The 15,876-nt window shown below is 65.5% G+C and overlaps 2 protein-coding genes across 2 annotated transcripts; both read left to right on the plus strand.

The window, feature by feature from the left end:
• Positions 1–728: 728 nt before the first annotated feature.
• PSMC4 (proteasome 26S subunit, ATPase 4) lies at positions 729–7,383 on the plus strand. The gene is made up of 11 exons (XM_056333259.1): positions 729–885; positions 1,560–1,658; positions 1,738–1,924; positions 2,885–3,031; positions 3,820–3,929; positions 4,017–4,110; positions 5,154–5,321; positions 5,712–5,788; positions 5,954–6,122; positions 6,573–6,628; positions 7,215–7,383. Exons 1-11 carry the CDS (start codon positions 850–852, stop codon positions 7,326–7,328), a joined length of 1,257 nt encoding a protein of 418 aa, XP_056189234.1. The 5' UTR covers positions 729–849; the 3' UTR covers positions 7,329–7,383.
• A 1,538-nt stretch (positions 7,384–8,921) lies between these two features.
• LOC130145955 (uncharacterized) lies at positions 8,922–15,301 on the plus strand. The gene is made up of 3 exons (XM_056331517.1): positions 8,922–9,548; positions 11,035–11,201; positions 15,143–15,301. The coding sequence occupies exons 1-3, from the start codon at positions 9,170–9,172 to the stop codon at positions 15,299–15,301; spliced, it is 705 nt and encodes a 234-aa protein (XP_056187492.1). The 5' UTR covers positions 8,922–9,169.
• Positions 15,302–15,876: the final 575 nt, after the last annotated feature.

Consider the following 15,876-nt stretch of genomic DNA (forward strand, 5'->3'; position numbering starts at 1 on the left):
CTGCACTGGGAGCACTGGTGGGATACTGGGAGAGCTAAGACAGAAATGGGAGGGAGCTGGGGAGTGGCACTGAGAGCACTGGAGCGAAACCGGGAGCACAGGAGTGGAAATGGGAGCACTGAGGTGGAATTGGGAGGAGCGGGGGGAAGCAGAAAGCCAAACTGGGAGTACTGGGGGGGCCAAGGAGCCAAATTGCCAAATTGTGAGCACTGGGGTGGGCAGGGGGCCATACTGGGAGCACTGGGAGCACTGGGTGGGGGCAGGGAGCAGTACTGGGAACACTGGGAGAGGACTGGGATTACTGAGTGGAGGCAGGGAGCCATACTGGGAGCACTGGGGGGGCACTGGGAGCACTGGGGGGGTGGGGGCAGGAGCCCTACTGGGAGCACTGGGGGGGCACTGGGAGCCGTCCTGAGTGTACTGGGAGGGCACTGGGACCACTGGGGGGGGGGCACAGGGAGCCATACGGGAAGCACTGGAGGGGGCAGGGAGCTGTACTGGGAGCACTGGGATGGCGCTGGAAGCACTGGGAGATGCAGAGAGCTATTCTGGGAGCACTGGGGGAGCAGGGAGCTGTACTGGTTGCACTGGGAGGGGTAGTGGGAGCACTGGGGGGGGGGCAGGGAACCATACTGGGAGCACTGGGAAGGCACTGGGAGCACTGGGGGGGGAGCAGGGAGCCAAACTGGGAGTACTGGGATGGCACTGGGAGCACTGGGCCGGCACAGGGAGCACAGGGCCCCGGCCTCCATCTCCCGTCGGCCCCCACGCGAGGGGGCGGGGCTATGGGCGTGGCTTCCCACCCCCGCCGGTTCCCGTCAGCCTCCGCGGCCGCCGCGCGCCGTCACGATGGAGGAGCTGGGGCTGCTGGCGGACAAGGCCCAGGTGGGGCGGGGGGGGCGATCTCGGGGACCCCCCCTCACCCCTGGGTGCCCCCCCCCCGCCGTGGGGGCCCCTCCACCGCCCGGGGTGCTCCCCCCCCTCGCGCTTTTCCCCCTCCCCCCCGCCGTCTGTTTTTTTCGGGTGACACCCCCCACGCCGCCCGTCTCTGGGTGCGCCCCTCACCCCTGGTACCCCCCCCTTACCCAGGTCCGCCCCCATCACTGCCCGGGTGCCCCCCCTCTCCCGTGGGTGCCCCCACCCCACCCCTTGGTGCCTCTCCCCCAACCCTGGGTGCCCCCCCTTACCCAGGTCCCCCCCCATCACTACCCAGGTGACCCCCCTCACCCTTTGGTGCCCCCCCCATGCCTGGGTGCCCCCCCGCAACTCTGGGTGCCCCCCCCTTACCCAGGCCCCCCCATCACTGCCTGGGTGCCCTCCCCACCCCTTGGTGCCCCTCCCCCCCCCAGGTGCCCCCCCTTATGCCTGGGTGTCCCCCTTACCCAGTTTCCCCCACCTCACCCGTGGGTGCCCCCTCTCAACTCTGGGTGCCCCCCCCTTACCCAGGTCCCCTCATCAGTGCCTGGGTGCCCCCCCGCAACTCTGGGTGCCCCCCCTTACCCAGCCCCCCCATCACTGCCCAGGTGCCCCTCCTCACCCCTGTGCCCCCTCCCCCCCAGGATGAGCTGCCGACGCTGGCTGCCCCCCGCCCCCCCACCGGTTTGTCCTTCCTGGTACCTGAACCAGAAGACCTGGAGGATCTCTACAGCCGCTACAAGGTCGGGCAGGGGGAGGGCGGCTGGGAGGGGGAAGGGGTGGCAAACAGGCCCCCAACCCCCGCACCCCTTTCCCCAGCAGAAGCTGCAGCAGGAGCTGGAGTTCCTGGAGGTGCAGGAGGAGTACATCAAGGATGAGCAGAAGAACCTGAAGAAGGAGTTCCTGCACGCACAGGAGGAGGTGAAGAGGATCCAGAGCATCCCGCTGGTCATTGGGCAGTTCCTGGAGGCCGTGGACCAGAACACGGCCATCGTGGGCTCCACCACCGGTGGGGGATGGGGGTGGGGTGGTGGCGGTGGGGCCGGGGTGGTGGGGACGTGGGGATGGGTCCCGGTTGGGGTGTCAGGGATGGTGGGGACGGGCTGCTTGGGAGGGGTCAGGGGTGGTGGGACATGGGGGTGGGCTGCTTGGGAGGGGTCGAGGGTGGTGGGGATGGGTCGGTTGGGAGGGGTTGGGGGTGGTGGGACATGGGGGTGGGTCCCAGTTGGGGTGTCAGGGATGGTGGGGACGTGGGGGTGGGTCAGTTGGGAGGGGTTGGGGGTGGTAGGACATGGGGGTGGGCTGCTTGGGAGGGGTCGAGGATGGTGGGGATGGGTCGGTTGGGAGGGGTTAGGGGTGGTGGGACGTGGGGGTGGGTCCAGTTGGGATGTCAGGGATGGTGGGGATGGGCTGGTTGGGAGGGGTTAGGCGTGGTGGGACATGGGGGTGAGCCAGTTGGGAGGGGTCTGGGGTGGTGGGACATGGGGGTGGGCTGGGAGGGGTCAGGGGTGGTGGGGATGGTGGGGGTGGGTTGGGAGGGGTGGGGATGTGGGGATTGGCTGGTTGGGAGGGGTTAGGGGTGGTGGGATGTGGGGGTGGGTCAGGGGTGGAGGGGATGTAGGGACAGGCCAGTTGGGAGGGGCCTGGGGTGGTGGGACATGGGAGTGGGCTGGGAGGGGTCCAGGGTGGTGGGGACGTGGAGGTGTGTTGGGAGGGGTGGGGATGTGGGGACGGGCCGGTTGGGAGGGGTCCAGGGTGGTGGGTTGTGGGGGTGGGTCAGGGGTGATGGGACGTGGGGACGGGATGGGTGGGATGTGTTGGGAGTGGTGGGCTGGTTTGGAGGGGTGGGATTGTGGGGGTGGGCCATAGAAGGTCAGGATCAGGTCTTGTGGAGACCTGGTGGGATTGTGGACAAGCCTGGTGGGGATGACCCCGGGGGGACACGCCCTTTGTCCTTGTTCTTCTGGAGGTTCCAACTACTACGTGCGGATCCTGAGCACCATCGACCGGGAGCTGCTGAAGCCAAATGCCTCGGTGGCCCTGCACAAGCACAGCAACGCGCTGGTGGACGTCCTCCCCCCCGAGGCCGACAGCAGCATCATGATGCTGACCTCAGGTGGGCCACCCCCCCCATCCCCCTGGGGCCACTACCATGCCCAACCAGGTGGCCTTTGGGGTCCGGAGCACCTGGCAGTTGTGGTGGCACCAAAGGTTTTCTCAGCAGGTTGATGAGTGCTACCAAGGTGGGGTAGGTGTTGGGGTGGTGGAGGTCAGGGGTCTCCAGAGGTGGAGCTGGAGAGCAGGAGGATGTTGTCCAGGTGGTGATGAGGCAGGGTTGGATGTTGGGTAATGGATCTTCATCGACATTCTTAGTGGTGGGCTCAAGGTTCGTGGGTTTGGCCAGGTTGTGGAGATGCCATGGTAGGGCACGCGGAGTTTTTCTTCAGGGGGACCTTCAGAGCGGGGCCCAAATGGTGAAGAGCAACTTGACCATGGTCCAGGTCCACCCTGAAGGGTGGTTGGTCTCCAGCTTTGGACGTACCAGTCCCTCCCCTGGGTTGGGTCTTGAGCACCCTGCTCTGGTTGGAGGTCTTCTGTGGAGGCCCTTGGTCCGGGGACTTCTTGGTCCAGGTCCAGGAGAGTGGAGGTCATTTGTGGAGGCCCTTGGACCAGGGATTTCTTGGTCCAGGTCCAGGAGAGCAGATCCATGCCCAAGACCTGGCTGGGTGGTGGGTCTCCATCCTTGGAGCTACCCAACCATCACCTGGGCCAGATCCCCAGTGCCCTGGTCTGCTTAGACCCATTCCATGGTGGCCAAGCTTGCCCCCCCCCAGTGCTCTCTGATGTCCCTGGCCACCGTGGTGGCCCCAGGAGGTCCCTGCTGATGGCCCATACCCGTTGCAGACCAGAAGCCTGATGTGATGTACGCTGACATCGGGGGCATGGACATCCAGAAGCAGGAGGTGCGGGAGGCCGTGGAGCTGCCCCTCACCCACTTTGAGCTCTACAAGCAGGTAGGACCACCTGGCCCCACCGGCCCGGGGGACAGGGGACCCTGGGTGGCCGGTGACATCATGGCCAGGCGTGGTGTCCCCACCCAGATCGGCATTGACCCCCCGCGGGGTGTCCTTATGTACGGCCCCCCCGGCTGTGGCAAGACCATGTTGGCCAAGGCTGTGGCCCACCACACCACAGGTGGGACACCTCAGGGTGCTGGGGGCACCCATGGTGGTGGTGGGGACCTTTGGGGGCACTGCGGGGTGCTGGGGTGACCATTGGGTGGTAGTAGGATCCTTGGGTTGATGGTAGGAACCTCAGGGTGCGGGGGTGACCACTGGGGGGTGGTGGGACCCTTGGGGTGCTGGGGTGACCGTTGGGTGGTGGTGGGACCCTTAGGGTGCTGGGGTGACCGTTGGGTGGTGGTGGGATCCATGGGGTGCTGGGGTGACCATTGGGGGGGGGGGGGACGACCCTTGGGGTGCTGGGGTGGCTGTTGGGTGGTGGGGTGACCGTTGGGTAGTGGTGGGAACCTTGGGGTGCTGGGGGGACCATTGGGTGGTGGTGGGGTCCTTAGGGTGGTGGTGGGAACCTTGGGGTGCTGGGGTGATCGTTGGGTGGTGGTGGGATCCTCGGGGTGCTGGGGTGACCGTTGGGTGGTGGTGGGATCCATGGGGGGGTGTTGGGATCCTCGGGGTGCTGGGGGGACCGTTATGTGGTGGTGGGATCCATGGGGGGGTGGTGGGATCCTCGGGGTGCTGGGGGGGACCGTTATGTGGTGGTGGGATCCATGGGGGGGTGGTGGGATCCTCGGGGTGCTGGGGGGACCGTTATGTGGTGGGATCCATGGGGGGGTGGTGGGATCCTCGGGGTGCTGGGGGGACCGTTATGTGGTGGTGGGATCCATGGGGGGGTGGTGGGATCCTCGGGGTGCTGGGGGGGACCGTTATGTGGTGGTGGGATCCATGGGGGGGTGGTGGGATCCTCGGGGTGCTGGGGGGACCGTTATGTGGTGGTGGGATCCATGGGGGGGGTGGTGGGATCCTCAGGGTTCTGGGGTGACCGTTGGGGTGGTGGTGGGATCCTCGGGGTGCTGGTGGGAACGTTGGGGTTGTGGTGGGATCCTCGGGGTGCTGGTGGGAACGTTGGGGTGCTGGTGGCCAGGGGAGGTCTGGGGGTGCTCCTTAGGGCACCCACCCCCAACCCAGAGAGAAGGTCCTAGCCTCTGTGGGTGCCCCCAGCTGCCTTCATCCGGGTGGTGGGCTCGGAGTTCGTGCAGAAGTACCTGGGGGAGGGTCCGCGCATGGTGCGTGACGTCTTCCGCTTGGCCAAGGAGAACGCACCTGCCATCATCTTCATTGACGAGATCGACGCCATCGCCACCAAGCGCTTTGACGCCCAGACAGGGGGTGAGAAGATGTGGGGGGACCCCTTGGTGGTCCTGGGTGCTGGGGTGGGGGGTCAAAAACCCTCTGGAGAACCCCATGGTGGGGTTTGGGGACCCCTTGGTGGTCATTAGGGCTTGGGTGGGGGGTCAGGAACCCTCTGGAGAACCCCGTGGTGGGGTTTGGGGGACCCCTTGGTGTCCCCTGGTCCTTTGGGGATGGGGGTGGGGACACCAGGGTGAGGGTCAGGGACTTTCTGGTGTGCCCTGATCCTCGGGGGTGGGGGGGTCCCAGGGCACATCAGGCCCCTCCCCATCTGTGGGGCTGGGTCAGGAGGGTCCTTGGGTGGGTGGGGGTGGCCCATAAGTGTCACACCCCCACCCCATGGCCGTGTCCCCCCTCCCCCCCCCCAAGCTGACCGGGAGGTTCAGCGCATTCTCCTGGAGCTCCTCAACCAGATGGACGGCTTCGACCAGAACGTCAACGTCAAGGTGGGGGTTCCAGGGGTGCTGGGGGGGGGGGCGGGGGGGGTCCCATGGGTGCTGGGGGTCTGGGGGATGTGGGAGGGGTCCCATGGGTGCTATTGGGGAGGGGTCCTGGGGGTGCTGGGTGTCTGGGTGATGCTGGGGAGGGGCCGACGGTAATGCCCCCCCCAGGTGATCATGGCGACGAACCGCGCGGACACACTGGACCCGGCGCTGCTGCGCCCGGGGCGCCTGGACCGCAAGATCGAGTTCCCGCTGCCCGACCGGCGGCAGAAGCGCCTCATCTTCTCCACCATCACCGGGAAAATGAACCTCTCCGAGGAGGTGGACCTGGAGGACTGTATCGGGGACACGGCGGGGGGGGGGACACCAGGGGGAGGGGACACCACCCGAGGTGGGAGGCAGCCCACCCAGAGGCAGCCTGAGGGGGTGGGGGACAGCAGGGAGGTGGCAGGTTGGGGACCCTGTAGGGACATGGGGGACCCCAGGGGGGTGACAGGGTTGGGGATACCAGTGACCCCAGGGAGGTGGCAGTTTGGGGACCCCATAGGGACATGGGGGACCCCAGGGGGGTGACAGGGTTGGGGACCTTGTAGGGACATGGGGGACCCCAGGGGCATGTCAGTTTTGGGGGACATCAGGGACTCCAGGGAGGTGGCAGGTTGGAGACCTTGTAGGGACATGGGGGACCTCAGGGAGGTGACAGGGTTGGGGACCCCGTAGGGCTGTTGGGGACCCCTGGGGGGCTTGGGGACATGCCGGAGGGGACGTTTCCTTCACAAACCCCCAGATGTGGCACGGCCGGACAAGATCTCAGGGGCCGACATCAACTCCATCTGCCAGGAGGTGGGTGACACTGGGACACAGGGACATGGGGATAGGGTGGCGTGTCCCACCACGGCAGGGTGACACAGAGGTGGCATGGGTGCTGTGTAGGGTGACAAGGAGGTGACATGGGTGTGGGGTGCCACATCACTCATGGTGGGGTGACAAGGAGGTGACACAGGTGCTGTGTCTGTCATGGTGTCATGTCCCACCATGGCAGGGTGACAAGGAGGTGACACGGGTGCTGTGTCCCTCCACGGTGTCGTGACTCACCACGGCAGGGTGGCAAGGAGGTGACGCGGGTGTCGCATCACTCTGGGTGAAGGTGAATGCTGTGGTGGCCTGTCACCGGGGCGGGGGGGATGGGTGGGGTGGTGACATGGTGGCCTGTCCCCAGGGCGGCCACAGGTGACACGGTGGCCTGTCCCCAGGGTGGCATGTCCCCTGGGTGGCCGTGGGTGACACGGTGGCCTGTCCCCAGGGTGGCCACGGGTGACACAGTGGCCGCGGGTGATGCAGTGGCCTGTCCCCTGGGTGACATGGTCACCTGTCCCCAGGGCGGCCTGTCCCCAGGGTGGCCGCGGGTGACACGGTGGCCTGTCCCCAGGGCGGCATGCTGGCAGTGCGGGAGAACCGGTACATCGTGCTGGCCAAGGACTTCGAGAAGGCCTACAAGACCGTCATCAAGAAGGATGAGCAGGAGCACGAGTTCTACAAGTGACACCTTGGGGACACCCCAGCCACCCCCTAATAAACCTCAACCCTCCCCCCCACCACCACCTGCCTTGCTTCTGTGTGGGGACACCGGGACAACATGGGGAGGGCCATGGAGCCATCTGGGGACGTCATTGGGGACATGGAAATGTCCAAGGGGACACAGGGATGTTCATGGGGACATTTGGGACATGGAAATGTCCGTGGGGACAACCTGGGGACATGGGGATGGACGTAGGGGCATGGCTGGGGATGTGGAAATATCCATGGAGACATGGGGATGTTCCTGGGGACATGGGGACAACCTAGGGAGGTCCATGGAGCCACGTGGGGACATTGTTGGGGACATGGAAGTGTCCATGGGGACAGCCCTGGGGACACAGGGATGTTCATGGGGACAGGCTTGGGGACATGGGGACATCACTGGGGGTGTGGAAACATCCATGAGGATGTGGGGATGTTCATGGGGACAACCTAGGAAGGTCCATGGAGCCACATGGCGACAGTGTTAGGGACATGGAAGTGTCCATGGGGACAGCTCTGGGGACACAGGGATGTTCCTGGGGACATCGCTGGAGATGTGGAAACATCCATGAGGACATAGGGATGTTCATGGGGACATTGTTGGGGACATGGAAATGTCTGGGGACACGGGGATGTTCCTGGGGACATGGGGACAGGCTTGGGGACATCACTGGGGATGTGGAAACATCCATGGGGACATGGAAATGTCTGTGGGGACAACTCGGGACACGGGGATGTTCCTGGGGACAGACATGGGGACAACCTGGGGAGGTCCATGGAGCCACATGGGGACATTGGGGACGTGGAAATGTCTGTGGGGACAGCTCTGGGGACATGGGGATGTTCTTGGGGACATGGGGACATCACTGGGGATGTGGAAATGTCCATGGGGATGGTCCTGGGGGTATCCTGGGGACATGGGGACAGGCTTGTGGACATGGGGACAGCCTGGTGAATGTCCATGGGGACAGAGGGACCACCCTGGGGACATGGAAACCTCCATGGGGGGACAGCGGTTGGGATGTCCATGGAGCCACATGGGGACAACCTGAGGACACAGTCACAGCTGTGGGAACATCCATAGGGACATCCTTGGGAACACTGGGGACAACCCTGGGGCCATGGGGACAGCCATGGAGATGTCCCTGATGATCCTGGAGACATCCATGGGGACAGCCATGAGGACATCCTTGGGGACACGGGGGTGGCCCTGGGGACACAGGGGTGGCCTTAGGGCCATGGAGATGTCCATGATGATCATGGGGTCATCCATGGGGTCATCCATGGGGACATGAGGACAACCCTGGGGACACAGGGGTGGCCTTGGGGCTGTGGAGATGTCCATGATGATTATGGGGACATCCATGGGGACATCCTTGGGGACACTGAGGATGACAGCCCTGGGGCCATGGGGACAACCCTGGGGACACGGGTGGCCTGTGAGGGCGGGGGGTGGCACTGGGGGACATGGGGACAACTTCGGGGGCACCGGGGGGGGAAGGGGGGGGGGGGCGCTCCGAGCTGCGGCCCCGCCCCTCATTGCGTCACGGCCGGCACCCCCCGCCCCGCCCCCCCCCCCCGGGCGCCGCACTGCGCCGGGCCGAGCGGAGCCGAGTCCGAGCCGAACCTGACCCGAGCGGAGCCGAAGCGAAGCCGAACCCGACCCGAGCGGAGCCGAACCCCGGAACCGCCCCCCCCCGCTCCCCCCCGGAGCGGGGCCGGCCATGGCTTGAACCGGCTTCACCGTCCCGTCCCGGGCCGAGCGGCGGGTCCCCGTCCCCCTCCCCGCCCCCCCTTGCAGGGACCCCGGCGGGGGAGGGGCCCATGGGCCGGGCAGGGGGCTGCGGGGGGGGCGGTGCGGCGCTGAGGAGCGGGCAGGACGGGCCCCGCCGGAGAGACCCGAACCTGGACGGAGAGACCCGAACTCGGCCGGAGAGACTCGAACTCAGCGCGAATAAGGCTGAAGACAGCCGAACCGAGTCCGAACTGGGTCGAACTCTACCGGAGAGACCCGAACCTAGCCGAACCGGGCCCGAACCTAGCCGAACCCGGTTGAAGACAGCCGAACTGAGTCGGAGACAGCCGAACCGGGCCCGAACCGAGCCGAACCCGTCCGAAGAGAGCCGAACCGGGCCCGAACCGGCCCGAACTAGGCCCGCTATGTTGTTCCCCGGCCTGTCGCTGCTCCTCGGCCTCCTCATGGGTGAGTGCAGCCGGGCCGGGACCCCCCTGTGTCTCCTGACCCCCCCATAATGTCCCCTGTTCCCCCCAGTGTCCCCTGACCCCCCCATAATGTCTCCTGGCACCCAAAATGTCCCCTGCCCCCCCGTAGTGTCCCCTGACACCCCCCCCCAATGTCCCCTGCCCCCCTCAGTGTCCCCTGACCCCCCCAAAGTGTCACCTCCTCCACCTCGGTGCCCCCCCCCCAATGTCCCCTGTCCCACTCACAGTGTCACCCCCCCACCCCAGTGCCACCCCTGTGGTGTCCACTGTCCCCCCCAGTAACATCCCGTGCCCCTCCCCCCCCAGTGCCACCCACCCCCTTGGTGTCCCCTGTCACTCCCCAAGTGCCCCCCCCCGCCATGGTGTCCCCTGTCCCATTCCAGTGCCACCCCTGCTCTCCCCTTCCCGGCCCCTGTCACCTCCGCAGTGTCCCCCTCCCCCCCCCTCCCCCCGCGGTGTCACCTGTCTCTGCCGCAGTCCCAGTGCCACCCCCCCACTGTCACCAGTGTCCCCCGCCCACCCCTGCAGTGTCACCAGTGTCCCACATCCCCCCCCCAAGTGACACCACAGTGTCTCCTGCCCCCCCCCCCAAGTGCCACTACGGGGTCACCTGTCACCCCACAAGTGCCACCACAGTGTCCCCTGTCCCCCATAGGAGCCACCAATGTCCCCTGCCACTCTAGAAGTGTCACCAGTGTCCCCTGTCCCCCCCTGCAGTGTCACCAGTGTCCCCTGTCACCCCCCCCAGTGCCACTGCAGGGTTGCCCGTTCCCCCCAGTGCCACCGCAGTGTCCCCTGTCCCCCCCTGCAGTGTCACCAGTGTCCCCTGTCCCGCCCCCAAGTGCCACCACAGTGTCCCCTGTCCCGCCCCCAAGTGCCACCAATGTCCCCTGTCCCCCTGCAGTGTCACCAGTGTCCCCTGTCCCCCCCCCAGGTGCCACCACGGGGTCCCTTGTCCTCCCAAAGTGCCACCACAGTGTCCCCCGTTCCCCCCCCAGGTGCCACCAGAGTGTCCCTTGTCCCCCCCCAAGTGCCACCAGTGTCCCTGTCCCCCCCTCCCCCACGTGCCACCGCAGTGTCCCCTGTCCCCCCTCCCCCGTTTCAGGGTGGGCTACAGTTGTCCCCTATATGTGTGTCCCCCCTCAAAATTTAGGGGACAGCTATGGGGGGGGGGTGTGGATGCTGCATGTCCCCCCAGTTTGGGGGGGTCCAGCTGGTGTCCCCTGTGTCGTCCCCCCCCCTCCAAATTCTGGGGGGTCTGGGGGTGGGTGCCCCCCCCCCACTTTGGGGGGGCCACGGGGGGGGGTGGTGTCCCTCCTACCCCCTCCCCTTGCAGCGGGGGGTGGGGGTGACTCTGCCATGTCTCCCCTGGATTTGGGGCACGGGGGGTGACCCCCCTCCCAAATGTGTGTGTGTGGGGGGGGGGTCCATGAACTTGGGGTGACCCCCTGTGTGTGTCCCCCCAGCTGGGGGGGCCCAGGGGGGGTGCGTGGAGGTGGCGTCGGGGACGGAGGCGGTTTTGGGGGCCCCCTTCCGCCTGCTGTGCATCGCCTGCAAGCGCCGCAGCGAGACCCCTGCCCAGGCCGAGGGGGAGTGGTTCTTCCGCCCCGAGGGGGACCCTCACTACCAGAAGGTACTGGGAGGGACTGGGAGGCACTGGGAGAGGAGTAATGGGCTTCTGGGAGGGATTAGGGGGGCACAGAGGGGCTCTGGGAGGCTACTGGGGGGCACTGGGAGCTACTGGGGAGATGCTGTGGTGCACTGCGAGCTACTGGGAGGCACTGGGGAGAGCTGGGGGGCACTGGGAGGCTACTGGGAGGCACTGGGAGAGGAGTAATGGGCTTCTGGGAGGGATTAGGGGGGCACAGAGGGGTTCTGGGAGGCACTGGGAGGCTACTGGGGAGATGCTGGGGTGCACTGGGAGCTACTGGGAGGCACTGGGAGAGGAGTAAGGGGGTGCTGGGAGGGATTAGGGGGGCACAGAGGGGCTCTGGGAGGCTACTAGGGGTTAGTGGGATGGACTGGGGGGCACTGGGAGCTGCTGGGGAGACGCTGGGGTGCACTGGGAGCTGCTGGGAGGCAGTGGGAGAGGAGTAACGGGCTTCTGGGAGGGATTAGGGGGGCACAGAGGGGCACTGGGGGCTACTGGGGTGTACTGGGGGCCACTGGGAGGCACTTGGGAGACACTGGGATGCACTGGGGAGCTACTGGGAGGTACTGGGAAGTGCTGGGATGCACTGGGAGCTACTGGGAGGCTCTTGGGATACACTGTGGGGATCCTGGTGGGCCGTGAGGAGACACTAGGGGACGCTGTGGGCCACTGGGGAGCTACTGGGGGTCACTGAGGTGCACTGGGAGATACTGGGTGGTACTGGGGTGCAGTGGGAGCACTGGGAGGCACTGGGGAGACACTGTGGGGATGTTGGTGGGCAGCGAGGAGACACTAGGGGGCACTGTGGGGCACTGGGTAGCTATTGGTGGGTTACTGGGATGGACTGGGAGTTACTGAGGGGCACTGGGGAGCTACTGGGTAGCGCTGAGGGGCAATGGCATATTCCGAGACACTGGGGGGCGCTGTGGGGCCTCTTGGGAGCTACTGGGGACCACTGGGCAGCTACTGGAGGGCTACTGTTATGGCCTGGGAGGCACTGCTGGGCACTGGTAGCTACTGGGATGCACTGGGGAGATGCTGATGTTCGCTGGGAGCTACTGGGAGGCACTGGGAGACCTTGAGAACATGTATGGGGGACAGTGAGGCGTTCCTAGTGGGTACTGGGGGACATTGGTGTATGCTGGTGTATACTGGGCCATACTGCTTTGGTGCAGATCTTGCACTACAGATCCGAGGAGGGGCAGTTGGTGGCCTCTGGCCCCTTTGAGGAGCTACTGGGGTGTACTGGGGGCTACTGGGGGGCACTGGGGAGCTATTGGGCAGCAGTGAGGGGACCATGGGTCTACTGGGGGGCACTGGGGAGATGCTGGGGTGGACTGGGAGCTACTGGGAGACACTGTGGGGATGGTGGTGGGCAGTGAGGAGACACTGGGGGTGCTGTGGGTCCACTGGGGAGCTACTGGAGCTACTGGTGTATACTGGGATATACTGGGATATACTGGTGTGGCGTTCCCACACAGATCCTGCACTACATCCTGGAGGAGGGGCAGTGGGTGGCCTCGGCTCCTTCGAGGGGGCACTGGGGGCTACTGGGGTGTACTGGGGGCCTCTGGGAGGCACTTGGGAGACACTAGGCTGCACTGGGAGCTACTAGTAGGCACTGGGAAGGTACTGGGGTGTGCTGGGGTGCACTGGGAGGCTCTTGGGATACACTGTGGGGATGCTGTTGGGCAGTGAGGAGACACCAGGGGGGCGCTGTGGGACACCGGGGAGCTACTGGGGGCCACAGGGGTGCACTGGGAGATACTGGGAGGCACTGGGGTGCACTGGGGGGATGCTGGTGAGCAGTGAGGAGACACTAGGGGGCGCTGTGGGCCACCGGGGACGTACTGGGGGACACTGGGGAGCTACTGGGGGTCACAGGGGTGCACTGGGAGATATTGGGCGGCACTGGGGTGCACTGGGAGCTACTGGGAGGCACTGGGGAGATACTGGCAGGACGGTGAGCAGTGATTAGACACTAGAGGGCGCTGTGGGGCACTGGGGAGCTACCAGGGGGTTACTGGGGTGGACTGGGAGGTACTGGGAGGTACTGGGGAGACGCTGGGGTGCACTGGGAGCTACTGGGAAGCTCTTGTGATACACTGTGGGGATGCTACTGAGCAGTGAGGAGACACCAGGGGGCGCTGTGGGCCAGCGGGGAGCCACTGGAGGTCACTGCGGTGCACTGGGAGCTACTGGGAGACACTGGGGGGATGCTGGTGGGCAGTGAGGAGATGCTAGGGGGTGCTGTGGGGCACTGGGGAGCTACTGGGGGTCACTGGGGAGCTACTGGCGGTCTCTGGGGTGGAGTGGGAGATACTGGGAGGCACTCGGGTGTACTGGGAGCTAATGGGAGGCACTGGGGAGACCCTTTGGGGATGCTGTTGGGCAGTAAGGAGACACTAGGGGGCGCTGTGGGGCACTGGGGAGCTACCGGGGAGTTACTGGGATGGACTGGGAGGCATTTGGAGCTAGTGGGGAGCTACTGGGGTGCACTGGCAGGCACTGGGAGACACTATGGAGAGACTGTGGGGATGCTGGTGGGCTGTGATGAGACACCAGGGGGCGCTGTGGGGCACTCGGGGCTACTGGGGTGTACTGGTGCGTGCTGGCTGGGCGCAGATCCTGCACTACAGACCGGAGGAGGGGCAGTGGGTGGCTCCTGGCCCGTTCGAGGGGGCACTGGGGGCTACTGGGGTGTACTGGGGGCCACTGAGGAGATTCAGGGGCCTACTGGGAGGCACTGGGGAGCTATAGGTGGGTTATTGAGATGGACTGGGAGGCACTGGGAGCTACTGGGAGGCAGTGGGGAGAAGCTGTGGTTCACTGGGATGCACTGGGGAGAGTAGTAAGGGGGTGCTGGGACGGATTAGGGGGGCACGGGGGCTCTGGGAGGCGACTAGGGGTTTACTGATATGGACTGGGAGACACTGGGATCTACTGGGAGGCAGTGGGGAGATGCTGGGATGCACTGGGAGCTACTGGGGAGACACTGTGGGGATGCTGTTGGGCAGTGAGTAGACACAATAGGGCGCTGTGGGGCACTGGGAGCTACTGGGGCGTACTGGTGTATACTGGTCTGTGCTGGTCGGGCGCAGTTCCTGCACTACAGACTGGAGGAGGGGCAGTGGGTTGCCCCCGGCCTGTTCAAGGGGGCACTGGGGGCTACTGGGGGTGTACTGGGGGCTACTGGGGGCCACTGAGGAGATTCAGGGGCCTACTGGGTGGCACTGGGGCGCTATAGATGGGTTATTGGGATGGACTGGGAGGTACTGGGAGCTACTGGGATCTACTGGGAGCTACTGGGGAGAAGCTGTGGTTCACTGGGAGCTACTGGGAGGCACTGGGGAGAGTTGTAAGGTGGGCTGGGAGGGATTAGGGGGGTACGGGGGCTCTGGGAGGCAACTAGGCATTTACTGGGACGGACTGGGAGGCACTGGGAGCTACTGGGAAGCACTGGGGAGACGCTGGGGTGCACTGGGAGCTATTGGGCAGCACTGGGGATACACTGTGGGGATGCTGTTGGGCAGTGAGGAGACACTGGTGGGCGCTGTGAGGCACTGGGGAGCTACCGGGGGGTTCCTGGGATCTGGGAGGTACTGGGAGGTAATAGGGAGATGCTGGGGTGCACTGGGAGCTACTGGGCAGCACTGGGGAGACACTGTGGGGATGCTGTTGGGCAGTGAGGAGACACTGGTGGGCGCTGTGAGGCACTGGGGAGCTACCGGGGGGTTCCTGGGATCTGGGAGGTACTGGGAGGTAATAGGGAGATGCTGGGGTGCACTGGGAGCTACTGGGCAGCACTGGGGAGACACTGTGGGGATGCTGGTGAGCAGTGAGGAAAAAACAGGGGGCGCTGTGAGGCACTGTGGGCTACTGGGGTGTACTGGTGTATACTGGTCTGTGCTGGTCGGGCGCAGATCCTGCACTACAGCCCGGAGGAGGGGCAGTGGGTGGCCCCTGGCCCGTTCGAGGGGGCACTGGGGTGTACTGGGGTGTACTGGGGGCTATTGGGGGCCACTGAGAAGTTTCGAGTGCCTACTGGGAGGCACTGGGGAGCTATAGGTGGGTTATTTTGATGGACTGGGAGGCACTGGGAGCTACTGGGATGCACTGAGGAGACGCTGGGGTTCACTGGGAGCTACTGGGATGCACTGGGGAGAGTAGTAAGGGGGTGCTGGGAGGGATTAGGGGGGCACAGGGGGTCTGGGAGGCTACTAGGGGTTTACTGATATGGACTGGGAGGCACTGGGAGCTACTGGGAGGCAGTGGGGAGATGCTGGAGTGCACTGGGAGCTACTGGGCAGCACTGGGGAGACACTGTGGGGATGCTGTTGGGCAGTGGGGGAACACTAGGGGGCGCTGTGGGGCACTGGGGGCTACTGGGGTGTACTGGTGTATACTGGTCTGTGCTGGTTGGGCGCAGTTCCTGCACTACAGACTGGAGGAGGGGCAGTGGGTTGCCCCCGGCCTGTTCAAGGGGGCACTGGGGGCTACTGGGGTGTACTGGGGGCTACTGGGGGCCACTGAGGAGATTCAGGGGCCTACTGGGGGGCACTGGGGCGCTATAGATGGGTTATTGGGATGGACTGGGAGGCATTGGGAGCTACTGGGAGGCAGTGGGGAGATGCTGGAGTGCACTGAGAGCTACTGG

Source organism: Falco biarmicus, chromosome 3 (assembly GCF_023638135.1).
Source record: "Falco biarmicus isolate bFalBia1 chromosome 3, bFalBia1.pri, whole genome shotgun sequence".
NCBI classification, from domain to species: Eukaryota; Metazoa; Chordata; class Aves; order Falconiformes; family Falconidae; genus Falco; species Falco biarmicus.